The following is a 21,429-nucleotide window of genomic DNA, read 5'->3' as shown; positions in this document are numbered from 1 at the left end:
TGTTAGTGAAAATAGTCATTTATAGCTCAATTGGAAGAAAGACTGATGAATGGATTGCCCCTCATTGTGTACAGATTTCAGTGAAACCTGTACACGATGATCACCTAATGGGTCTTCACTCAAATTGCAAGGCCAGGATCATGTTTGTCCTTTTGTGGGCAGAAATCTGCAAACTGTGATGGATCATGGATCTGTTCTTTTCCCATGACTGGAGAGAGAGAAAACACCTGCTTGATACTTTGTCAGTTTCCGCCACTTCTAATTTGTCGTTTGCTGCTTTCCCGATTACAGCGCCGGCATCATCGGGCGCTTTCTGCTCAGTGATATTGATCCAAATGTTGTGTCAAACATGTTCCTCTCTGACACCTCCTGCACTGCAACCGGAGTCCCACCAGACCAGCATCAGCAGGATCTCACTTTAAAATGTCAACCCTGTCAGGCCTCCAAGCCATCATATCGTCTGTCATCTCTGAGTGAACATCAGCCCCAGAGCTGCAGGAGATGTTGATTCAAGTCATTACAGCTGCTCTGCTTGCTCCTGTAGTGGCTGGAAGGGGGAGGTCACCCCTGTGAGGACTCTAGGGCGCTCTCAGGGTGTGCCCTTCACGGGCATGTTTGGGTGCTGCAGTACGCACAGTTTTAGTCTTTAATTGCCTTATTAGAGCTTTAGTCTGTTTGGTGAACTGAGCAACCGGGGTGCTCATCCATAAGTAAATTCTCCCGCTTCAGGCCAATTGTCCTGGCCGTGTTGTTGTAGAGCGCATCTGCCTTCGCCTGTCACTCTGAATAACAATAGGTCTAATTGATGCAGTGTCTGTGTGTGTATCAGCATACAGCGAGCCAGACACACTCTACACTAGAAGCTCTTGGAGTTAATCCGTCTCACTAATGGTGGTGGGTAAGAGGGGGGGGGAGGAGGAGAGAGGAGAACAATGCGACATCTTTCCCTCCGTCTCTCTTGCTGTTTGGGCTCCGGACACGTGGTCATCACCCGGCGGGAAATCTGGGGACCTTGGATGTTCTGTACGGATGTTGCTCCTCTTGTTCGCTCGTCCCAGCTGGCTCTCAGCAATCTCTGCTGCACCACTCAAGGAAACGAGGTACAATACACACCCCAACCCCCCTCCATGCCTCCAAAAAACATCCCTACTGCTTTTCGTTCCTGCCATTGTCATGATACAAGAGGCTGCGTCAAGAGGTAAAATCAGGAATGTGTGTACAGAGCGTGGAAAGTCCTGGAGATTCTGAGGTGTATGCTCTGCTGTTTCTCCTGAAACTGTGTTTGGGGCCCATTAACTGAGACAGGAAGCGTTGAGACAGAGTGGAAACACTATGAATTTCCTGCTTTGCGATGCAAATTCTTGGGTACAACACGGACTTGCTGTGTCTACTTCACGGACATTCCTAAATGTGCCAAAGGGCCCCGTTTCCTGCCATTCTCCAGACGTAGCTGCCGTGTGGTTCATAGATACTCGCAGTTGGATTATCAGATGATACGTCCACAGGAAAGCGTGAACTTCGCTGCCTATTGTCACATTTTTACTCACTTACATCTTTAAATTCTACGTTACTGAATAGTACTGGATGAAGAGGATTTCCGAGGTTAGTTATTTCCTTCAGTGGTGACATCAGTTTCCTGACTTGCATTCAAGTATCAGTTATGTGGGTTGCAACCCTTAAAAATTCAGCAGTTCGCCATCTGTTAAGCAGCACTGATACCTACATTTATCTTTTGTTTTTTGTCCTCGACCCCCCAGGATGCTGAAATAAGCACACTGTCCCACTCTGCTACATCTTATGTTTATTTGAAGGGATTAAACATGTTTATGGTATTATTCCCTCTGTGATGGTAGCTACCCTGAGCCTTTTGTTCTGCGTTAAGTAAAAACTTGAAGAGTAGGAAGTGGCTCATACCCTGGAGGCACAACCCTTGGTTAGTCATCTTGCACCGCTGCATTTTTAATCTGCAAGCCTCAAGGCAAATAAAATAGCTTTCATGTTCATGCATGACACTTGGTTAGATGACACGAATCATTTGGACATAGTAACATCAGACCAAATTGTGTCCTTATATATGAGAGCTGGCTTTTAACAACCAATGTTTTCTGCAGAGGTTGTGTGGACGCGAAGGCATTTTTTGCTGACGCAGAGGTCGTCGTTTCTTCTGTGGAAGAAGTTTTAAGGCTACAGTGTCGACTCCTCGGAAGCGGCGTCACATCAGGGATCTCTGGTGGGAAGCACTTTGACAAATGGTCCTGCTTAATGTCGCAGCAAGTTGTGCTGCAGTGCACAAAAAAGTGTTTCTGCTGTCGCAGGGCCAAACATTTATATCAAAGCTTGTGTTCTTGCCTAAATGCTGATTTTTCTGAGTTACCTGCTTAGTATAAAAGGCTAAGGTGCATTCAGGGAGGCCTTGCGGGAAGTGTGATGTCCACTGGGTAGCCGGAGGATAGATGGCGGCTGACAGCACCCTCGGTGTTGCAGCACTACTGCTGTGTCATGCTATTTTGCTCTGTTGTTGGCTTGTCTGTTTGTCTCAATTTTAAATCTCTGGAGAAGTGTCTGCTGTTATTCAATATGTGGAGCTAAAAATACCCTCTCCCTTAACAATCAGAGCAGAAAACAGATGTTACGGTAAGATGTGATTGGATGTTTTGTCCCACGGAGACTGCTAACGTTTGTCTGACAAATGCAAAAAGTATCTTTATACATGAAAAACAGGCTTTAAAATCACACCTTGTAAGTTCATAGTTCATTTGTAGACTTTGCTTCCTTTGTAAAGTCTTCATTAGTTTGCATTTTTCATCCTCTTTGCCAGTCATTTTACTCTTTCCTGTTGTTAATGTGATACAAATTTAGCATCATACTCAAATTACAATCTCAAACATGTATAGTGAGACCGATCAAAACATGACAGAATAAAAAAAGATAGTATGTCATGGTTTAACGTAGTTGTAAATACTACCATGCTCTACAGAAAATGTGAAAAATTGTACTAGTATATTAATATCACCAGAATGTTATCGATAGCAATACAGAAAGTGTTATGTAAACAACATAATAAGTAAAAGTTTAAGCCACCAAAAGCCACAAAATCCCACAAAATGAGAAAAATGACAATGTATTAAAGGAAATACGGTAAGACACAAGAAATAACAGGTCTTTAGTTTCTTGTCTTAAACCTTTAGAGTTCATGAATCTGGACAGATTGTTAGGCACACCATGTTTGCAACAATACTGAAATATTTTGTGGCATTTCACACTATCCCAAACCAATGACAAAATAATCCACGAATCAGTGTTTTCAGATACTGCAATAGTGGCATTTTCCTCAAGAGAACTGCGCTCTCTGGGTATGTTCCCTTTTTCCGATCGTTCTCTGTAAACCCTGGAGATGGCTGTGTGTGGGAAATCCCAGTAGATCAGCAGTTTATGAAGTACTCAGACCAGCCCATCTGGCGCCAACAACGACACCACATTCAAAATCACTTAAATCACCTTTTTTTTTCCATTTCTGATGCTCAGTTTGAGCTTCAACAGGTCGTCTCGACCATGTCTACATAAAACTGAGTTGCTGCCATGTGATTGGCTCATTAGATATTTGTCTAAAGGAGCAGTTAAACAGGTGTACCTTTGTAACAAACCTCTTTTGGAACATAAGATTCATGTTCAGTTGAATCGAAATGCCTTGCCACTGGGGATCTTTCGTCTCTATGCCTTGTGCTACTTTTATGTTCAAAGATTCTGATTTTTAAATCTCATTTTCCCTACATGTATTCACCTAAAAGGACATTTCATTTAGCAGACCACATATCGGGCTTTACAAAAGATTCTGCTTTCAATTTTCAACTTCTTTCCAGTGTGGGGATTTTGTCCCTTTCTTCCTTTCATGTGCTGAATTTATTTCAAAAGTTAAGGCAAATGTGCAGGATCGTATTCAGAAAGACCGGCTCTTTTCTCGAACAGCTCTAATGTGGATTTAAAAAAGGTGAATATATGTCCATACAGAAATTCTCTGTTGTACGGTTTGAATAAATTCAAAAGATTGTTTTGGTAAAAAGGTCTAACATTGGGAAAAAATACTTTATTCTGCCTCCAGCTGAGTCACTCTGTGTCCACCGATGGGTACCTTTTAAACTATGTGAGCTTGCCCTGAAGGGCAGTTTGGCCACCAGCTGGTCTGCCATCACCTTCCCTGACAGACAGTGAAGTGTGACAGGTGTTCGACCTGCTGCAGATGAGCTGTCAGATGGAGGACAACCACGTCTCTGGCATTACAGGAAATCTGATGTAGTGCTGAGCTCCACAGTCACACATACAACCTTGTGCACTCTGACGGATTAGCACTGCCAATCAAAAGTTTTGCACCGCTTTCTCTTAGATAAGAAAAGTGAATAGTTCCAAGTAAAACTTGAAGGGTCAAAAATGCAAAATGCTTTTAAATAATGAAGCTGTGACAGGAATGCTGGCTGCTTTATTTCCAGGAGTTAGACCACACCGATCTCCAAATTCACTCATCATTTGGATCTGACACTACAGTCCACTTCAGTTTCTTTTGAACCGCAGGAACTGCATTACTGTAACTAACAGTGATCCTAAGAAGCTAAAGTGAATACATCTGTAACCTTTAATTATTGTATCATGCACTGCTATGATGCTATTGTGGTGATAAAATCTTTTCATAGACAGACACACATATACCAGCGAAAGTGCTTTAAGCTGCCTTTGTGTTACATCTCAGTGGAGGACCAGGACCCCATCTTCCCAGGATGACACACACAGACGAACTCACCTGGTGACAACAACAATGCCAGCTTTGCTGTTTTTGCCAGTAAAAATGCTTTCTGAGCTGAACGTACAACAGGCATAGCCTCAAATTAAATTTCTATCCATTTACTGTCTAAGGAGCTTTCCCGGGGAATTCGGGGGACAGTACATGTACTCAAGGGGAAAGCTAATGCTCTCTTGCACTGCTCTTGAGTCAGCCTTTTGTTATGCAAGCAAAGGACCCTGAATTTTAATCTGATTTAGCTTATAAATCTCCTGTGGTTCTTCCTGTCTGCTTTTTCTTGTCTTTAGAGCATTTGATACAACATGAGTTTTGACATTTACCTTTAATTTTTCAGCTGTAATAACACTTTGGCTTTTTTTCTTGTGATCTGACATTTACAGGATAACTGTTAATGCAGAATATCTTTGGGTACACATTATATGCCAATTTTCAACATGTCATACAAAGTAAAAATGGTATTAAAATGTTTTTTTAAAGATGCGACCAACTACCTGTTAAGTTGCCACTCAAGCTATGTTTTCTTTATCACATCTATCTATATATATATATATCTATATATATGTGTGTAAACTCGGTTTGTGCACAGGAGAGCACACAGAGCATACATAAATAAAAATAAAAGCTGTCTCTTCATGTAGATGTTGGATGGAAGTCTTTAAATTATTCCTCATCATTTAAAAATCCCATTTTCCAGCTTCCAGAGTCGGCATTAAAACGCCCTCTTTGCTTTAAGGGACTTAGAGCATGAAGCTCAAGTTTAAAGTAAAGATGAGAGAAGGGAAAGAGCAAGATACTTATTTGGATGGAAGCATGACATGACATTAAAGAGGTGGGAAGCAGAAAGAGATGGGAGATGAACGAGGAGAAAGTGCTTGCAGCTCAGGGTTTATTTTCCCTGATCTTTTACGTTTAGGCCTGTGTTGAAACTGCTGTTGGAGATCACTTTACAGACACGTAACCGCCTCTGATGTCTCCCAGCTTCAGGCACTCAGATGGCTGAAGATGTGTGCCGGAGGACACACAGGTAGGAATGTTATCGCCAGCGAATGGTTTGTCTCAGCTGCCGGGGAGGTAAATTTAAAAAAGCTCAAGTCAACAACCACACTCTTTGAATCCAAATAGTTGTTTTTCTCCATAATTCTTTAGGATTTAGAGAAATTAAAAGTCTTTGGTTGATTAGCTCTCCTTGCTTATTTTCCAGGTATAAATTTAGACAGTCATTACGAGAAGGATTATGTGCTTGTTATCCGTTACTGTGGCCTCACCGAGTGACACAGGTCCAATAATCAATGTGACAGGGCAGGAGAGACAGATTTTACATATCAGTCTGTCTGCTGACCCGACACGTACAGCCACGCTGTGAGATGTAACGGCCTAGAGAGCAGGCTCTGAGACAGAAGGCAAAAAGGAGTCTTTGATCAAATGTTTTTCCTCGAGTGTTTTAGATATGAAAGAGAAAAAGGGCAAAGAGTAGCGTTTTAACTCAGTAAGGCAGCTCTATATGCAGCTGGTTATTCGCTTATTCTCAAAGCAGCCAATCAGACACCTTGTTACTTTTTTATACTAGTCAACCTGACATCCGACCTGTCCCATTTTGTCCTTTCTTATTGTTGAAAAAACCTTTTTCCTTCATTAGTGCAGAACCTCAAAGGAAAACATGTAGATGAATAAAGAAATGTGATGCAAAGCTTTAAAATTTACTTTAGAAATCCATCTTTAAGAGTTTATTTAGATGTCTTTCATGTCCTTTTTCATGAATATCAATCGGATCATTCACATAATCTCGCGTGTGATTAAATATCTACATGCAAGGAGGTGTGTCACTATTTCCTGTGGGGACTTTCTTCATGCATTTCTGTGAGTGTCTGGATTTTGGTCAGACTGAAGCCTCAAACCCGGATGAAAGTGTCATTATGCATTCAGTAAGTGTGGTGAATTTCACTGTCATCCTAAGCCCCCTTTTTTTTTTTTTGCAGCGATGTTACTTTTTGATTCTCTCACCGGTTGTGACAAGCGTAGCGGGACACGACACGTTGTAGTTTCACGTTACTCTTCATCATCAGTGAGCCGCTCGCAGCAGCAATCAGTCAGTCACTCAGTCGGGGGGGGGGGGGGTGTGTGGTTCACGTGAGGACGAAAAGAAGAAAGAGAGGAAGAAGAAACGAGCGACGGAGAGAAGGATATTTACGACTCAGACAGTGGCGAGGGTGAGCTGCATCCCAATGTCTGTTCCTTTACTGCCTGGCTCAATAACTCTCAGGAGAGTAGGTATATGCCTGCGCGGAGATTTGCAGGTATTGCAGGTGTCAAGGTCTCCAGGAGTGTGTGTGTCTGAGCACTATAAATAACAAAAAAGCCAAATATCACCCACTGGGGAGATTTTATAGTAGATCAAATCAGCTGCTATATGCATCATGTTTAGTACACTGAAGTTCTTCGTAATTTACCTCTTTTTTTTTTGCTGTTATGTTATAAACATCCCAAAATCAACCACCCTTTGCACTCCAGAGGGTGGTTGATCAAATCAGGCTTTTGTCTGTTGACTCATTTGTATGTAAAGATGTAATATCCAAAAACTTTGGGCACAGAAACGCTGGGGCATCTCTAATAAAGTGTTTCCTCTGCACTGAAGTCTGTCAGGTCTGACTTAATCAAATCCCTCCACTGACAGCGCTCTCAATCATTCCAAGTGCCTTTCAGTCTGCAGTGTCCTTTTTCCAGTGACATAACGAGTCTGTCACAGCTTCTTCCCTGGGGCTCTGTTACCTGTCTCACTCTTTGTACCAAGCCCGACCTTAGGTGTGTGTTACACTGTGTGCCGGAGTATGTCAGGCGGGTCTAGCCTTCCCTCAGTTCCCAGCGTGATGCTGCCTGGGCTGACACCTTCTCTTACAGAATACAGATTATTTAGCTCTACGTGAGTTTTCACTTATTTGAGACGTGAGCTCAGGTTGGATTTATGTGAACAAAATGAGAACTTGAGCTGCTCTGTAGACTTGACTGCTTTGAGATTTAAACTTGATTGAGAAAGAATTTGGAAATATTTTATTTATTGATTTTTAAATAAATGAACAAGACGTGCCAGACACATCATTGAAGATGATGTGTCTGGAAGTGTTGACGCTGAGGTAACATCACATAAATATAAAATATACAAACAAAATTCGACATCCTACTGGGAGAAGAGAAGAGTAAAGATCACTCTTTGTGAGAGTTAATGACTTGACTCAAGCGTGATTTAATATTTTTAAGACTTTATTACCAAAGGCTTGAATTTGAGAATCAGCTGCTTTCTTGGCAGCACGGTGGTGCAGTGGTTTGCCTCACAGCAGCAATAAACTGGCCGCAAGTGTGAATGGTTGTCTGACTGGCAACCCATCCAGGGTGTTCCCCGCCTCCAGCACCCCTCTGACCATGAAATAAATGGATTGACGGCTTTTCAACTCCAGATTGTCTTTAAGTGTGGAAAATGCATGGCGACTTGAGACTTGATCAAAAGTCAAAATTAAACTTAAACCCTGACTTTGACGAATCAGGAAGGAAATTGTTGGTTAGTTTGCTGACTTTGCCTATTGTGGGAATTTTCATGGCTTCCTGTGTAGCTTGGATACCCAAATAGCACCGATGAGACATTTGGTCAAAGGTGTCCTGATATGTGACAAAAAACAACCCAACTAATTCATCCTCAAATAAACTCGATCCCTCTGTCCTCGCACTCTGTGTGCAAAGGGTCTACAAACAGATTCAGACATACTGATAACAAATACTGCATAGTCATTTACAGTAATCTGATTACTAAAGAATTGATCCACTTGAGTATTTAGTCCTGAAAGATCTAACTCGAGATGTTAGACAAGGACACAGTTTAAAAATGGAAGATTAGGATCTGAGAAGCAATTTGGAGAAATAATTACTTGAAGACTTGAGGCTTCAGGCAGCGTAAGTCCCAAAAACAAAGCAGTGGGACTGTATTGTTGCCGGGCTCATTTGACGTGTTTCCTCGAAGACCAGATTTGAGACTTTGACTTGAGCTGAGCCTAACTTATAAAGATTTACAAACTCATTCACCTTGAGTGATGTGAGCCTTGGCTTACTTGACACCTGAGGTTCTGCCTTGGTGAGATCTTGACTTGCACTCTGCTTATGGCTTCAATAACATAAAAGAGCTTTAGCATTCAATGCCAGATTTGCTTTCACAGAGCTGAGGCTTGGTTTGCGTCACCTCCAGGAGAGTAAAAACATTCCTGAGGTGCACAGGAAGCTGATGCTGTGAAACATTCTGCTTATAAATGGACTCTGCGGCAGCTGTACAAATCGGCAGGGATTCTGGTCGACTACCATTTATCTCTTTGTCTGTGTCTCACATGTGTTCACACACCCACAGATAGGGCTCTGGACACAAGTCCTCTGATGAATTGCTTTAGTCATTGGTCCAGGCTGTGTGTGCGTGTGTGTTTGTCTGTGTGTGTGCTGAGTAATGAAGAGGCCGGTGATGTTGTTCTACTCCTCCTCAGTTGCCCCTGAGCACAGGTGCTCAGCTCTTTCTGAGTGGGAGTTCTTCAATTTTCAATTCATTCATCCAGGCGAGAGCTGCAGCGCATTTATTCGTTGCTGACGTGAAGCGAGCATGACGCTGACATTCTGTGTGTTTGGCACGCATGACAACGAGGCACATCTGTAATAACATACCCACAAAGACACGTTTGTGCTGTGCTGCTTTCTATATTAATGATCATTGACAGGCATGTCATCTTTAATGCTATACTGTCCTTTCAGCTCTGACATATACAGTATGTTAACTTGCAGATGGCTAAGACAAGGATACGAGCTGACAGCTTGCTCACTAAAAACATAAAATCAATGTGCACAATCACGATGCAGCGTTTCTGTTGTTGGGCTTTGTTTTTATTTTAGTTCGTAACTGTTCAAACTACTATCAAGAAATGTTGGGGCTTTACAGCTCTTTATTTATAGCTTAATACTCTTTGGCTTCTGACATCATGATCTTGTCGTGGAGCAGATGGATGTTCAGTACCATTATATTTTATTAAAGAAAAAAAACAGTAACAGATCTTTTTTGCAATTTAAAAAAATAAAGAGTAGTTTATCCAGCAGAGCTGCTCAGATTCTACCATTTGCTGTCTGACAGTGATGCAAAATCAAGCAGTATCTTCACAGTCTAAATGTGAAATATACTGCTGAACAACTGGAGAAAACTTCCTCACATGGCCATAAGACTGCTTGTCAGCCAGCTGTCCAGTCACCTTTGAGCATCTAATAATGGGGAACTATGTATACAGATAGCTGTACTTAGGGACCTAACTGTGTTTGGTGATCCGAAAGATGCTTTTTCTGTAGGTCATAGCACTGCGTGGCAGAACTGCATAGCGGATGCACCAGTTGTGGTAATTTTCACAAAACAAGATGTCTTTCCAAACATGAGAACAACCATCAGAGCAAAACACCAGACCTATTTAAACTGATAAGGAAACAGGAAATGAGAGCAGTGATCTAGATATCTAGAAGCCGGCTACTTTAGTTCTGTGCAGAAAATAGAATTTCTTAAAAAAAAATGCATACAGCTGATTTTTAAAAGTCCACAAAAGATTAAAAAACAAAAAAAAAGGAAAATAAATGAATAAATGCCAATGAGAGTTCTCAAACAAAAAGGGAAGAAACATCTTGTCTCTGGCTTTCTATCCTCAACATGATTCAGATAGTCCAAAAATGTTAGTCTGAGCACCATACATGCATGTTTCTTTTAAAGTTATAACCACGAGACTGGACAGGACGTGGAAGACAATGTGTTGGTAGTTTACCATCAGGCTGAACGACACACTGGGAGCCTAATGTTCTTTTAATGGCTGCTGTGTTACTTTATTGTAAGGAGGGCCTGGAGAGAAGTGAATGTGCTGATTGATAACCTGCACAATCTCCGCTAGCCTTCATGACACAGCACCGGCAACTCATCCTGCCAGGTTCGTTATCCAGAGCCATGACTGGCAGCGCTCATGCACAGCACAGCACAGTGACTCGGCAGTACGGCAGTGCATTCAGGGATCGAAGGATTAAAAAAGATACCTGGAAATCAGCTCCTTCTGCTGCTTGTATTCAATTTGGTCCTGTTGTTGCCTCCAATCAATACTTGTAATCATTCAGTTGTTGTGCGTATAAAGGCTGGATAATTACGTTTTCAAAGTCCCAGTGGTAAGCCAGTCTCTCGTTTTTTAGTCACTGCCACTGTTATTTTTTTAAAACTTCTCACTGATGAATAATAGTTTTATAACAGAACTTGTAATCGCTAATCAGCTTGCACAGTCAGGCTTGAACTCGTGCGAATGCTGGCACGTAGATGGTCATTTTGGTGCCAGTGTGCCATCATCACTTTTGGATTGAAAAGAGCACAAGAAAGAAAGCAAAGAATTTATTTAATGCAAAACGAAACAGCATAATTGTTTCATTAGTATCTTTAGTGTTATTACCAGATTTAGCAGAGCAATCTGTTCCATTACTGTGTTACAGAAAAATGTAATTACAGTAACACTCAATAAGGCGTTACTCCCATCACTGCTCCTCAGGCGCAGCCACAGTCTCTGCTGGGGCAATGCAGGAAACACATGAATTCGGCTATCAGGAGCAGTTTGCTGATTTCCATCAAAGGGTAAAACAGCATCAAAGGGAAAAGGGACGCCCTCTGACTGGGCATGTCCCCTGGGATGCCTTGGAAGGGCAGGGTGGAGGGGAAGTTGATTTTGCACGATTTAAGATGAAGCTAAACCCGCTGAGATCACACCAAGGAGGAGGTTTGACGCAATGAATTGTACACTGATGTACTCTCAAACCACAGCTTCCACATTTAGTGTTTGTATCTCTTTCCTGAGCAGAAGCTATGTGAAAGCTCCCTGCAGTTCACAACAAAGAGATAACCCAAACCGTGAGGGTGTAGCATCAAAACTGGAGGGACAAAAAAGGCATCAGTTAGAAGAGTTGTGATTGGAAGTCCTGTTATCAGTTGTCTGAGAGAGGCCAACAGTGTGGTTCACACCATCATCATCGACTCCCACACTTCCCTCCCTCCCTCTCCTCCTCCTCATCCCTCCCTCCTCGTGTTGTGGAAAAGCTGCCAGGCTGCAGCCACTGTGGGCAAGCAGCCAGCCTGCTATCACAGCCCCTATACATAACCGCAGAATCGTGGGAAGTCCAAAATTAAAAGCATTGTTATCCCTGCGGCTGGTGGCCACAGTGCAACGGAGTGACAGGTTTATTTCATTGTGCCGTCTCGGGTGACCTTGGCTTTGGCCTCTAGTCTGTACCCCCTCCAGACACACTATTCAGACCTGGTCCTGTCAGCAGGGCTGCAAGCACAAAGCAGAGTCCCAGAGACAAGCAGGTTGCTACTGGATTTCTCATTCTACCTGTGGTGAGTGAGAATTTCCAAATCTGACTCTTTTAACATTTTTCCCAATTGTGTTTGAGCCAAAAAAATGTCCTTGTGAATGAATTTCAATATAATCTACCATTAGGGTTGCTATGGTGATGGCTGTGTGCATGTCAGTTGCCATGCAACTTTTTTCCCTCTTCAGAGGAAGCACATAGCTAGGTGGCTATGTGCAAAGATCCCAGTGTATATCAGTGAATTGTTTTTGTTGATTTGCTTTTTATTTGTTGAGAGTTGGACAAAGATTGTATGTTTCCCCCAATTTCACCAGTTTAGGACACATTGGATTTTTAAACTGGGAATGGATGTTGCTTATCAGATGCACGTGGAGAGGCATTTTTCATAAACCGATGAAAACATGCTTCACATCAAGGTCCCTACTTGCAGTACTTACAAGGAGTTAGGACCCTAAAGTGTGTTGTTAGCGATGCAACGACGAGCAGGGGAAGACGCAGACACTAAATACAAGAGGAGATCAGGACTGAGAGGAAACAGCTGGGAGACACAGCTGACGCTGATTACACAGACGAGACAGGGAGAACACAAAACTGAACACACCGACCTTCAAAGTAAAACAGGAAGTACACGAAGAGGTAGACTGGAAAAAGAGAGAGAGAGAGAGAAAACAAATCTGGAGAAAACAAGATGGCACAAGAACTCACATCACCATAAAAACAGATACACATAGAGGGTAGAGACACGAAAGGAAATGCAAAAAACTAAACAACCTAGGAAACCATAGAATGAATACAAAAACACAAGAAAACTAAGAACGCTGGGTCAAAATGACCCAGGACCATGACAATATGTCAAGTGAGGATTAGGTTCATTTTCAGCCGTTTTGCAACCAGTGGAGTCACCACCTGTTAGAAAAAGTCCAGGCTTTAAGGCTCTTCTCCACTGTCTTCGCTTTTTAGACCCCAGAATGTACATCCATCCTTTATGTGGCTTTCAGTATTGCTTTAAGTAAAAATACAAAAAATAAGCTACAGAGTTGGGTTTGGACTGGGCCAATGACATGACACAGCAGAAAGCGCTACTTGTAGCTATGTTCTCTGTGCCAAACCTTTCTGCATACCCACATTACAAATCTAATCTATGATGTGCCTACAGTTGTTGCAAGCCATTTTGTAACCCACCTCCATCCCAGCTACTTCTTTCATGCAGAGACTCACTGGCCAAAATCATGGCTGTTGTCACTGATTGCTGCTCTAGTTTGCCCCATTATTTGGTTCTTGAATTAATTAAAGAGTGATTTAAACCAGACATGCTTTCTTAAGCATACTGTATTCTGCAAACAGATGTTTTTTGTTTTTTTGCTTGCATTTGTGACTTACAGCCACCCTGCAATCCCTTCTAATCCCAGCTGCAAAGAAGTCTGAGGTAGTGATATTGAATCCAGGTTGGTGAACGAGTGTTAAGCATCAAATCTGTCAACAGCTCCCAATGAACCTCTCATCCTGTCTGGGATTTTTGGCAGTGCCGTGACCTTGACTGTCATGCGCTATTATCTTTTACCTGCTGGTGTGCACAGAGCTGAACCATGAGCCAGCTCCACAACAGGAGGCCAGAAGAGCTGAATCGCATTTCAACAAAAACTTCCTTTCCCCTGTGATGACTAGTATACATGAAACACCACCTGGCATTATCTTGTCTCCTCCATCCACCTACCCATAGCCTCACTACTTGTGCCTTGCAAGTTAAGGATCACCAATATGAGTCTGCACCGGTTTGGCAGCACTGATGAAGTGTAATTAATGTAGAGAGGCTCAGCTGCTGTCTTTGCACCTTTCCATTGAGCTCATTAGGCCGGGAACGTGACGCTAACAAATTAAAGCACATGAGGGAGCTATGGTGGTGAGATGCTATCATCTCAGCATCCTCATGGCCATATGAAAGTGAAGATGGGTTTGGGACTGTTGTAGCTAGTTCCATTTCTTCATACGTGTATATCTGAAAAACTCATTTTCTGCTGCTGCTGCTGCTTCTACTACTGTATTCTTGCAGCCCATTACAACCAAGCTCATATCATTATAGTCAAAGCTGTGAGTTAAGAGCAGTGAAGCAGCGAGCGTCTCTGTTTTCATTTTCTAAACATTGAGAGCAAAGAGAGCAAAATTGAGAGTCTATGTCATCTAATGATGTGTCACGATAGCCTGTTTAGTTGCGTATTTTATTATGTTCTTTTTACCCGTCATTTTAGTCTATGTTTGTCTTTTGTAACATGGAAATAGAGCCGGGAGAATTACAGTTTTGCAGTTGTTTTCCTCGTTTGTAATTTGATAGAAGCTTGTCTCCATTATTTCATGTTTATGACTTCCCCTTGTTAAATTTAACAAGTTACATTTTCCTGCCACGTTTTGTGTCTGGCAGTTGTACCTGCAGGAGCTACTCTTAATCCTCCAGTCTCTTAACAGTACTGGAGTACTAATGCTAAGGGTGTATGTTTTACAATATATATTTATTTTCTGATCCCATATATAGGCTCTATTTAAAACTTTAGCCATACTGCTCCAGCCATTGATTTCTCTTGTTTAGGATTGTTTCTGTAAATGTTGTTCCTGCTAATGTTTAGCTAACACTAGCAGGCTTGGTTAGCAAGCTGTGTCCATCTATACAGGTGCATCACATCTGCTAACTGACGCTAGTTAATACAATAATCAAATAAAACTGAAGCACAGACTTCTTAAACAGTCTGTTAGCAACAGTGACTGCAAGGTAAACCATGCTATTTGTCAGATAATTGCATTAAAAAGACTCAAAATGACACCAACAAACACAGTTAAGATATTACACCTGCTAGCTGTTTGCTAGCCTAGCAGACAGCTAGCAGCACCCGGCTGTCAATCAATATAAGCATCCTTCTAGCAACACAGCTGTAATGCAATTTAAATATTCGAATGTCATATAATATATTACAAAAAACATCCATCTATGTATCTGTTATTTTATGTATCTGTTGCTTCCTTACCTGTTACTTAACAGTCTTTTTAATAAATTATAAAATTGCTTAAGGTTGCATTCAGATTTATGGTCTCTACTAGTTTACAAGCATTAAAATGTTCTCCAGTGACAGCGATAAACTGGATGACTCAGATGTAATGTGTTGTCTCTTTTCATTTCTCTGAGTGGGACTACATTTATGGGAAATAAAGTGTGCTTTTGTTATCTGTCCCTCTTATCTCACACGTCTCCCACAGAAGCACAGGTTGCCCGCAAGCAGAGCCCTAAACCTGGAGGGGGCATATCCACAAAAGGAGGCAAACATGAACACACGCACACTCCTCCGGGGGTGAATAGAGATATGTGTGTGTATATATGGCCTTTTATTTAGCAGAAGGCCATCAGTGAGTCATTCTCCTAAAGAGCGCCCTTGGGTACTGGTCTCGCTGACACACACGCAGTGGCTGTCTCAGAACAAGGCTCACTGGTCAATGTTTAATGCCCCATAATTGGTTTTACTGACCAGCACAGCCTGCAGGATGCCAATGCTGATTTGCAGCCCGACCATTGAGGCTGACCACCACTGCAGTCCTACCTGGATTTGTGAAATATGTAATTCATTTGCTCTCACAGGTGTAACTGCTGGGTGGCAGTCATTACAAGGATTAAGCTGTCAAGGTTAAGCTGGACGATGTTGTCTGCGATCTCGTCCTTTCCCCTGTCTGTTCTGCTAAAAGCGTTCCATACATAGTCACGGTTTATCACACTGGCGTTTAACGATCATTTAAATGCGAGTTGATATCCAAGCCCTGAGTTTCATCTCACCTTGCTTTCTTTTTGCTGTGTTTCTCTCAGAGAACCATGAGCACTGTGGAGGAGGAGCCGGATCACATGATACCATGAAGACAAGCCTACAGGTCCTGCGCTGCCAGCTGCTGAGTGAGTAAAGCCTGTGGGGGGTTAAAAGGGAGGCCCAGCAAGCCAGTCGACGTTTCACATGCAAAACAGAAAGATTGGTTGGTTTTGAAGAAAGCGACCATTTTTTAAATTGTTCTAAAACATTCCGGTTATTTATTTGCAGCTTTATCATGCTTGATTTATATGGAGCATTAACATAGAAACATAGAGGTGAAGATAAAATGAAAGCAAAAAATGGTTTAGAGTCAAGCATTAACCTAGAGGACTGAAAAATTAAGCCATTTTAAAGCTGCACTTGCTTGAGTGGGCACTAGAGGCTCTCCCTATAGACTCCCAATGTTAACATTTTCAATGGACATTGAATGTTCACAAAAAGACTAATTTATTGAAAGTGTATCAAAGCTTTACAGCCTCTATTAAGTACAGAGGGGTATAGCCACTAGCTCTCTGCTCAGTCACATCACCGCTCAAGTGACTGAATTTGACTTCTTCACTATATTTTTGCTTTTGGAACCTTTTTAATTAAAATAGCATTCAAAATATCATTTTGAATATTTATATCCTACCACCAAGTAGCATACAAAAATCAGAAGGTCACTCTCAGACTTCTCTGGTCTGCATGTCGAAGCATCCTTGAGCGAGATACTCAATCCTGAGTTGTTGGTTGGCAATTTATGCAAATGCTTGATGTCTGTATATGTGTGAGCAGCTGAGTTTGGTTCATAGTCCAAAAGCACTTTGCATGCTCAGTAAGAGTGGAAGCATTATACAAGAAGCAGTCCAGTCCACTAATTAACATGTATTCATTTCTGTGTAATCCCCCTATATAGTCTGGAGTCTGGTGTTAGCTGATAACTTCACCACCACTTCACCCTATCATCCAAATGTGGACTTATGGACAATTTAGCAAATGCGAATTTACAAAATAAAAATCCTTAAAACTCGAATTCACTAACCAACAGTTAATGTCAAGGGGGCTACGTCCATCTTTGATATACAGTTTATATCTATGCTGCTATTCCCAAATTGGTTATATTGGAGTGTTCAGAGAAAATCGAAGTTTTCCAGATGTTAGCTGTTGTAATGTGGTAATTACCAGAAGGCAGCTTTCTTCATCGTTTGCCAGTAAATTATTCCAGTGTTTTCATAATTTCTCTAACTTTAAGTCTTGCATCTCTTGGCAACTTATCTTCTAAAAGAAAAGAAAATTATTTATATAAATTCCTCTATAGCTGAAGGCCATTCCGTCAGGGATCCCCTGTTTGTGGACATCAGATGCTGTACATACAGTGCTGGACCCCCCGTTATTGTCAGTTTAGGTCCGTGCTGTTTTAAATTCACAGGATAGAATCAAGGCCCGATGTACAAAGTTCTGGCAGGCTACCGCCGCAGAATGTCACATGAATATGGAACATGTTGGTCACACTGAAACCCACCAGGCTCCAGGACTGTTAGCTGAAAGGGCTGATGATATCTGGTATTCACCCCCAAGCTCCACCTCAGGGCGCTGGAGCCCAAGGCTGTCTGACAAGTCTGTCTCAATCCCTCAGAAGTGATAAACTTGGACTAGACCACTGTGAGCTGAGTGCTTTAAGCTGGTGCAGAGGTGGAGGGAGGTCACCCTGCAGCCGTTTAACCTGAAAAGAAGAAGTTTGAGTTGAAGTTGTCGTCTAGGTTTGTGTGGATTTTATTTTTGAATTTGTCCTGGTAAATCTAAAGCTCAGTTTGCTGTCATGCATTCAGTTGGAGATCGAGTCCAGTCCTGAATTTCCTCGGGCGCATAACTTTTCCATTAGTTTCCCCAATCAAGTGTGCAGAGACGAGAGACCCACCTGTATCTGTTTCTCATTTCTCTCTCTGGATGAGCCATCTGCTAGAGACAGATGTGCCTTAACATCTCAAGGCTGCAGGCATGAACAGGGATGCTTCAGATAGAGAAGAACTGGGACAGATAATCCCATATTATAACGGGACAGTGAGTGTCACAATTTGTTTTAGAAAATTGAGTTTTTGCCTCCAAAGCTAGAATAAATAAAAATTTGAAAAGGCCAGTTGGTGCAATGTGTAAATGAGTACACAGGGCTTGAGAAATCTTCCCATCTGACTTCTTCTTGTCTTGTATTTTTGAAACGTGCTGTTGGATACTTTGTCATCTTTATAAAGCCACTATCAAAGTGAATATGCCAAAATTCTCTCGAAGACGCTGTCAGCGTCTGTGACTCTGTGTAATTGCAGATTTGCTGCTCAGCGCTCCGCCCAGATTCCAGACAACTTCCTGTTTAATCTCTCGTCTTCCTGTCAGGTGCGGTGCTGCTGTCACACTCGACGAAGCTAAATCATTATCCCAGTAAACAGCAAAAGGACCCTTTGTTGTTCTTGTTTTCGCATTCTCTCTCCACCAGATTTTCAGATAAACACGTCCCCGTTCAAAGCTGCTATAAGCTGACAAACAATTCAAATTCAAACAGGAAGCCATTATCCTGTTACCCAAGCTTTGCCGCTTATCTCTGAGCCCACATCTGCAGACCTCCCTGTTCCGCCTCTCCACCGCCCTGCCCATATCGAAGCCTTCTCCGGGACTGTCCCACAGGTCCCAGAGGATGTGCCTCATCTATCTGCTGAGACACACCCAGAAGCAAACCAAAGGAATTAGGCTCTTTGTGCTACTGTAAGGATGCCACTTTATTTATACGCATGCATATGTCGTTCCAAAATGAAGAATATTGGGATTTTTCTTGTTTTCCAAGTCACGAGCGAGATTAGCAGTTGTAGCAATAAAAACGGCTTCCCAGCAGTACAGTTGAAAGGCCCTTTCACACAGATTCAAACTGACAAGCTAATTCAATGCTCATACTAAGTTTGAGCTTCTATTGTGAGTCACAGAAATGTTAATTCTAAAATGAGTGGCTTTCCTGATTAACTGAGCAGCTTTAGGCACATGATTCCTCTCATGGCATGTGCCTTTTTTTTTTTGCCTTTGTGTGAAAGTAAGTATCTTGCGGATACAAAGGAGGGCTGCAGAACAAAAAAACATTTTGAAAACGTCTCAGTGCAACTCTGAATAGAAGTACCATACATATTAAAGGGAAGAAGGAGGTGTAACGGCAGCAGGAGGTGGACTGCAGCATTATTAGGGGCAAATAGATGCAGTAAAAGGATATTAGCATTTAGTGAGTATATCAGCATTTTTTCTCCTTTGGAATTTTATATACTGTGGCGGTTTGTTTTTCTAAAATACCTCCTTGTACTCCGTTTCACTGATTGCAATCTGGTTCCCAGTACAACCCCAATTTCATCTGTCTGCTGAGCCGCTCCACTCATTTATGAAACAGACTTCAGATCGATTTTGATCTTAAGCTTGTCTCCGAGGGGCCTTATTATGTTGATTTCCAGCTCGACTTTGTTATTCTTGGGCTACTCCACTATCAGCGCTTTGCATAATTCACAGTTCATCCTTTTATAGCCAACTTACTTCTGATTGGCTGCCCCTCATAAACAAAGCTGGTGGGTGGAGCATCTGTACTTACACTCGGAGCTGTGCGTGTGAGATGGCTATATTAGGGATGTCATCTCTCACTGGGATTATGGAAATAATTGTATTTTATTTGATCCAAGTGATTTCCTGCCGGTTATTGCATGTGGTTTGAAGCCTCTGGTGAACTTCCATGACTTCTAAATGCGCTAACGAACCTCTTTTCATTGGTTTGTTTGTTATTTGATGTTTTTGCTTGCTTTTCACTTTTTGATGGATGCCAATTCTCGACTAAACCATGATTTGTGAAGGCATTTTGTCATATGGTAGAATCACAACATGAGTCCAGTCATTTATGAGAAATTCAAGATTTACAAAGATTTAATTCAGTTCAAATTTATTTAAATTGTATTTATACTGCGCCAAATCACAACAACAGTTGCCTCAAGGAGCTTTCTATTGTAAGGTGCACCCTACAATAATACATACAGAGAAAAACCCAACAATCATATGACCCCCTATGAGCAAGCACTTTGGCGACAGTGGGAAGGAAAAACTCCCTTTTAACAGGAAGAAACCTCTGGCAAAACCAGGCTCAGGGAGGGGCGGGGCCATCTGCTGCGACTGGTTGGGGCGAGAGAAGGAAGACAGGAGGAAAGACATGCTGTGGAAGAGAGACAGAGATGAATAAGAAGTGTGATGCAGCAGAGAGGTCTATTAACACATAGTGAGTGAGAAAGGTGACTAAAGAAGAAATACTCAGTGCATCATGGGAATCCCCCAGCAGCAAACACCTATTGCTGCATAACTAAGGGAAGATTCAGGGTCACCTGATCCAGACCTAACTATATGCTTTAGCAATACTCATCACAGCTTTTTTATGCTTATTGTCTTCTATTAATATAATGTAAGCACACTTTTGGGAATGATCTTTACTTTTCTTACAACATTTCTGTGAATATATTCTCAATTCTGGAGCTTTCGGGCACTTTTTAACTCCAACTTATTAAACTTCAGAGGCGGCCACTTGGTCAAATTCAAAAGAAGTAATCACAGAGGAGCTGGGGTGTGAAACTTCTTCATAGTTTTAGACTCTATTTTATTATTTTTTATTTGTTTTTTATTATTACCAACTATATTAAAGCAGATATTGGTGGTATCATAGGTACAGTAACCAATGGTAGCAGCTGTAGTGGCACACATTGAAGTAGTACCACAGCAGGCCTACTAGAAACTGTTACAGAAGTGCAGTGGGACCACTGAAGTCAGTCGGGGCTGATGGCTCGCTGTCCAGGTGAGATAATCAAATCTTAGCAGCAGTTAGTCAGACAGCTCTCGGCTGATAAAGGGTTTTGTCCGCCTGAAGCTGATGGATCCGATCTGTTTCTGTGGTTCTGTGACAGCACGTCAAAGCTTTAAATTAAAGGCTTGGACTACCTTTAACAAAACTTCTCTTAAGCTTTATGATTACTTTGATTCGGCTCTGTCCGCTTTTATTCCTCAAAAGTTGAGATATGGACTGATTTTATACTGGGGGAGACGAGCCGTGCTGTGTGTGTGCTGGCGTGGTGTGATATGGGCTCATTGGTATTCTGATGAGAGCTGCAGATAAAGCCATCTTCGTTTGCCCCAGAGGATTGAAGGGGAATCCCACAGAGGGCTGTCTGCTACCGTGGAGTGGTTTTTATTAGCATAAATGAGGCTAAATATGATCCACGGAGGGTCGGCTGGGCGGTGAGGAGGACATCTTTAATTATGGGCTGTGGTTTAGTGATTTGGAGCTTCTAAACCAGCGGTTTGGCATGTTTATCCCATTAGACTACGAGACATAGTGGACATACAGTAATTCCCTTTCGTTCTTGTACA

The 21,429-nt window shown here is 42.1% G+C and overlaps 1 protein-coding gene across 1 annotated transcript in view; it reads left to right on the top strand.

Annotated features, from left to right (window-relative positions):
* tmem108 (transmembrane protein 108) overlaps positions 1 to 21,429 on the top strand; it is a 57,688-nt gene that overhangs the window by 17,151 nt on the left and 19,108 nt on the right. The window contains exon 2 of the mRNA XM_026179951.1: positions 16,029 to 16,112. Within this exon, the coding sequence (XP_026035736.1) occupies positions 16,073 to 16,112 (40 nt within the window). The 5' untranslated portion in view covers positions 16,029 to 16,072. The remainder of the gene's footprint in view (positions 1 to 16,028; positions 16,113 to 21,429) is intronic.

The sequence above is a fragment of the Astatotilapia calliptera genome, chromosome 9, assembly GCF_900246225.1.
Source record: "Astatotilapia calliptera chromosome 9, fAstCal1.2, whole genome shotgun sequence".
NCBI classification, from domain to species: domain Eukaryota; kingdom Metazoa; phylum Chordata; class Actinopteri; order Cichliformes; family Cichlidae; genus Astatotilapia; species Astatotilapia calliptera.
The sequence above is the reverse complement of the archived record's forward strand: the minus strand, read 5'-3'. Positions and strand labels throughout refer to the sequence as shown.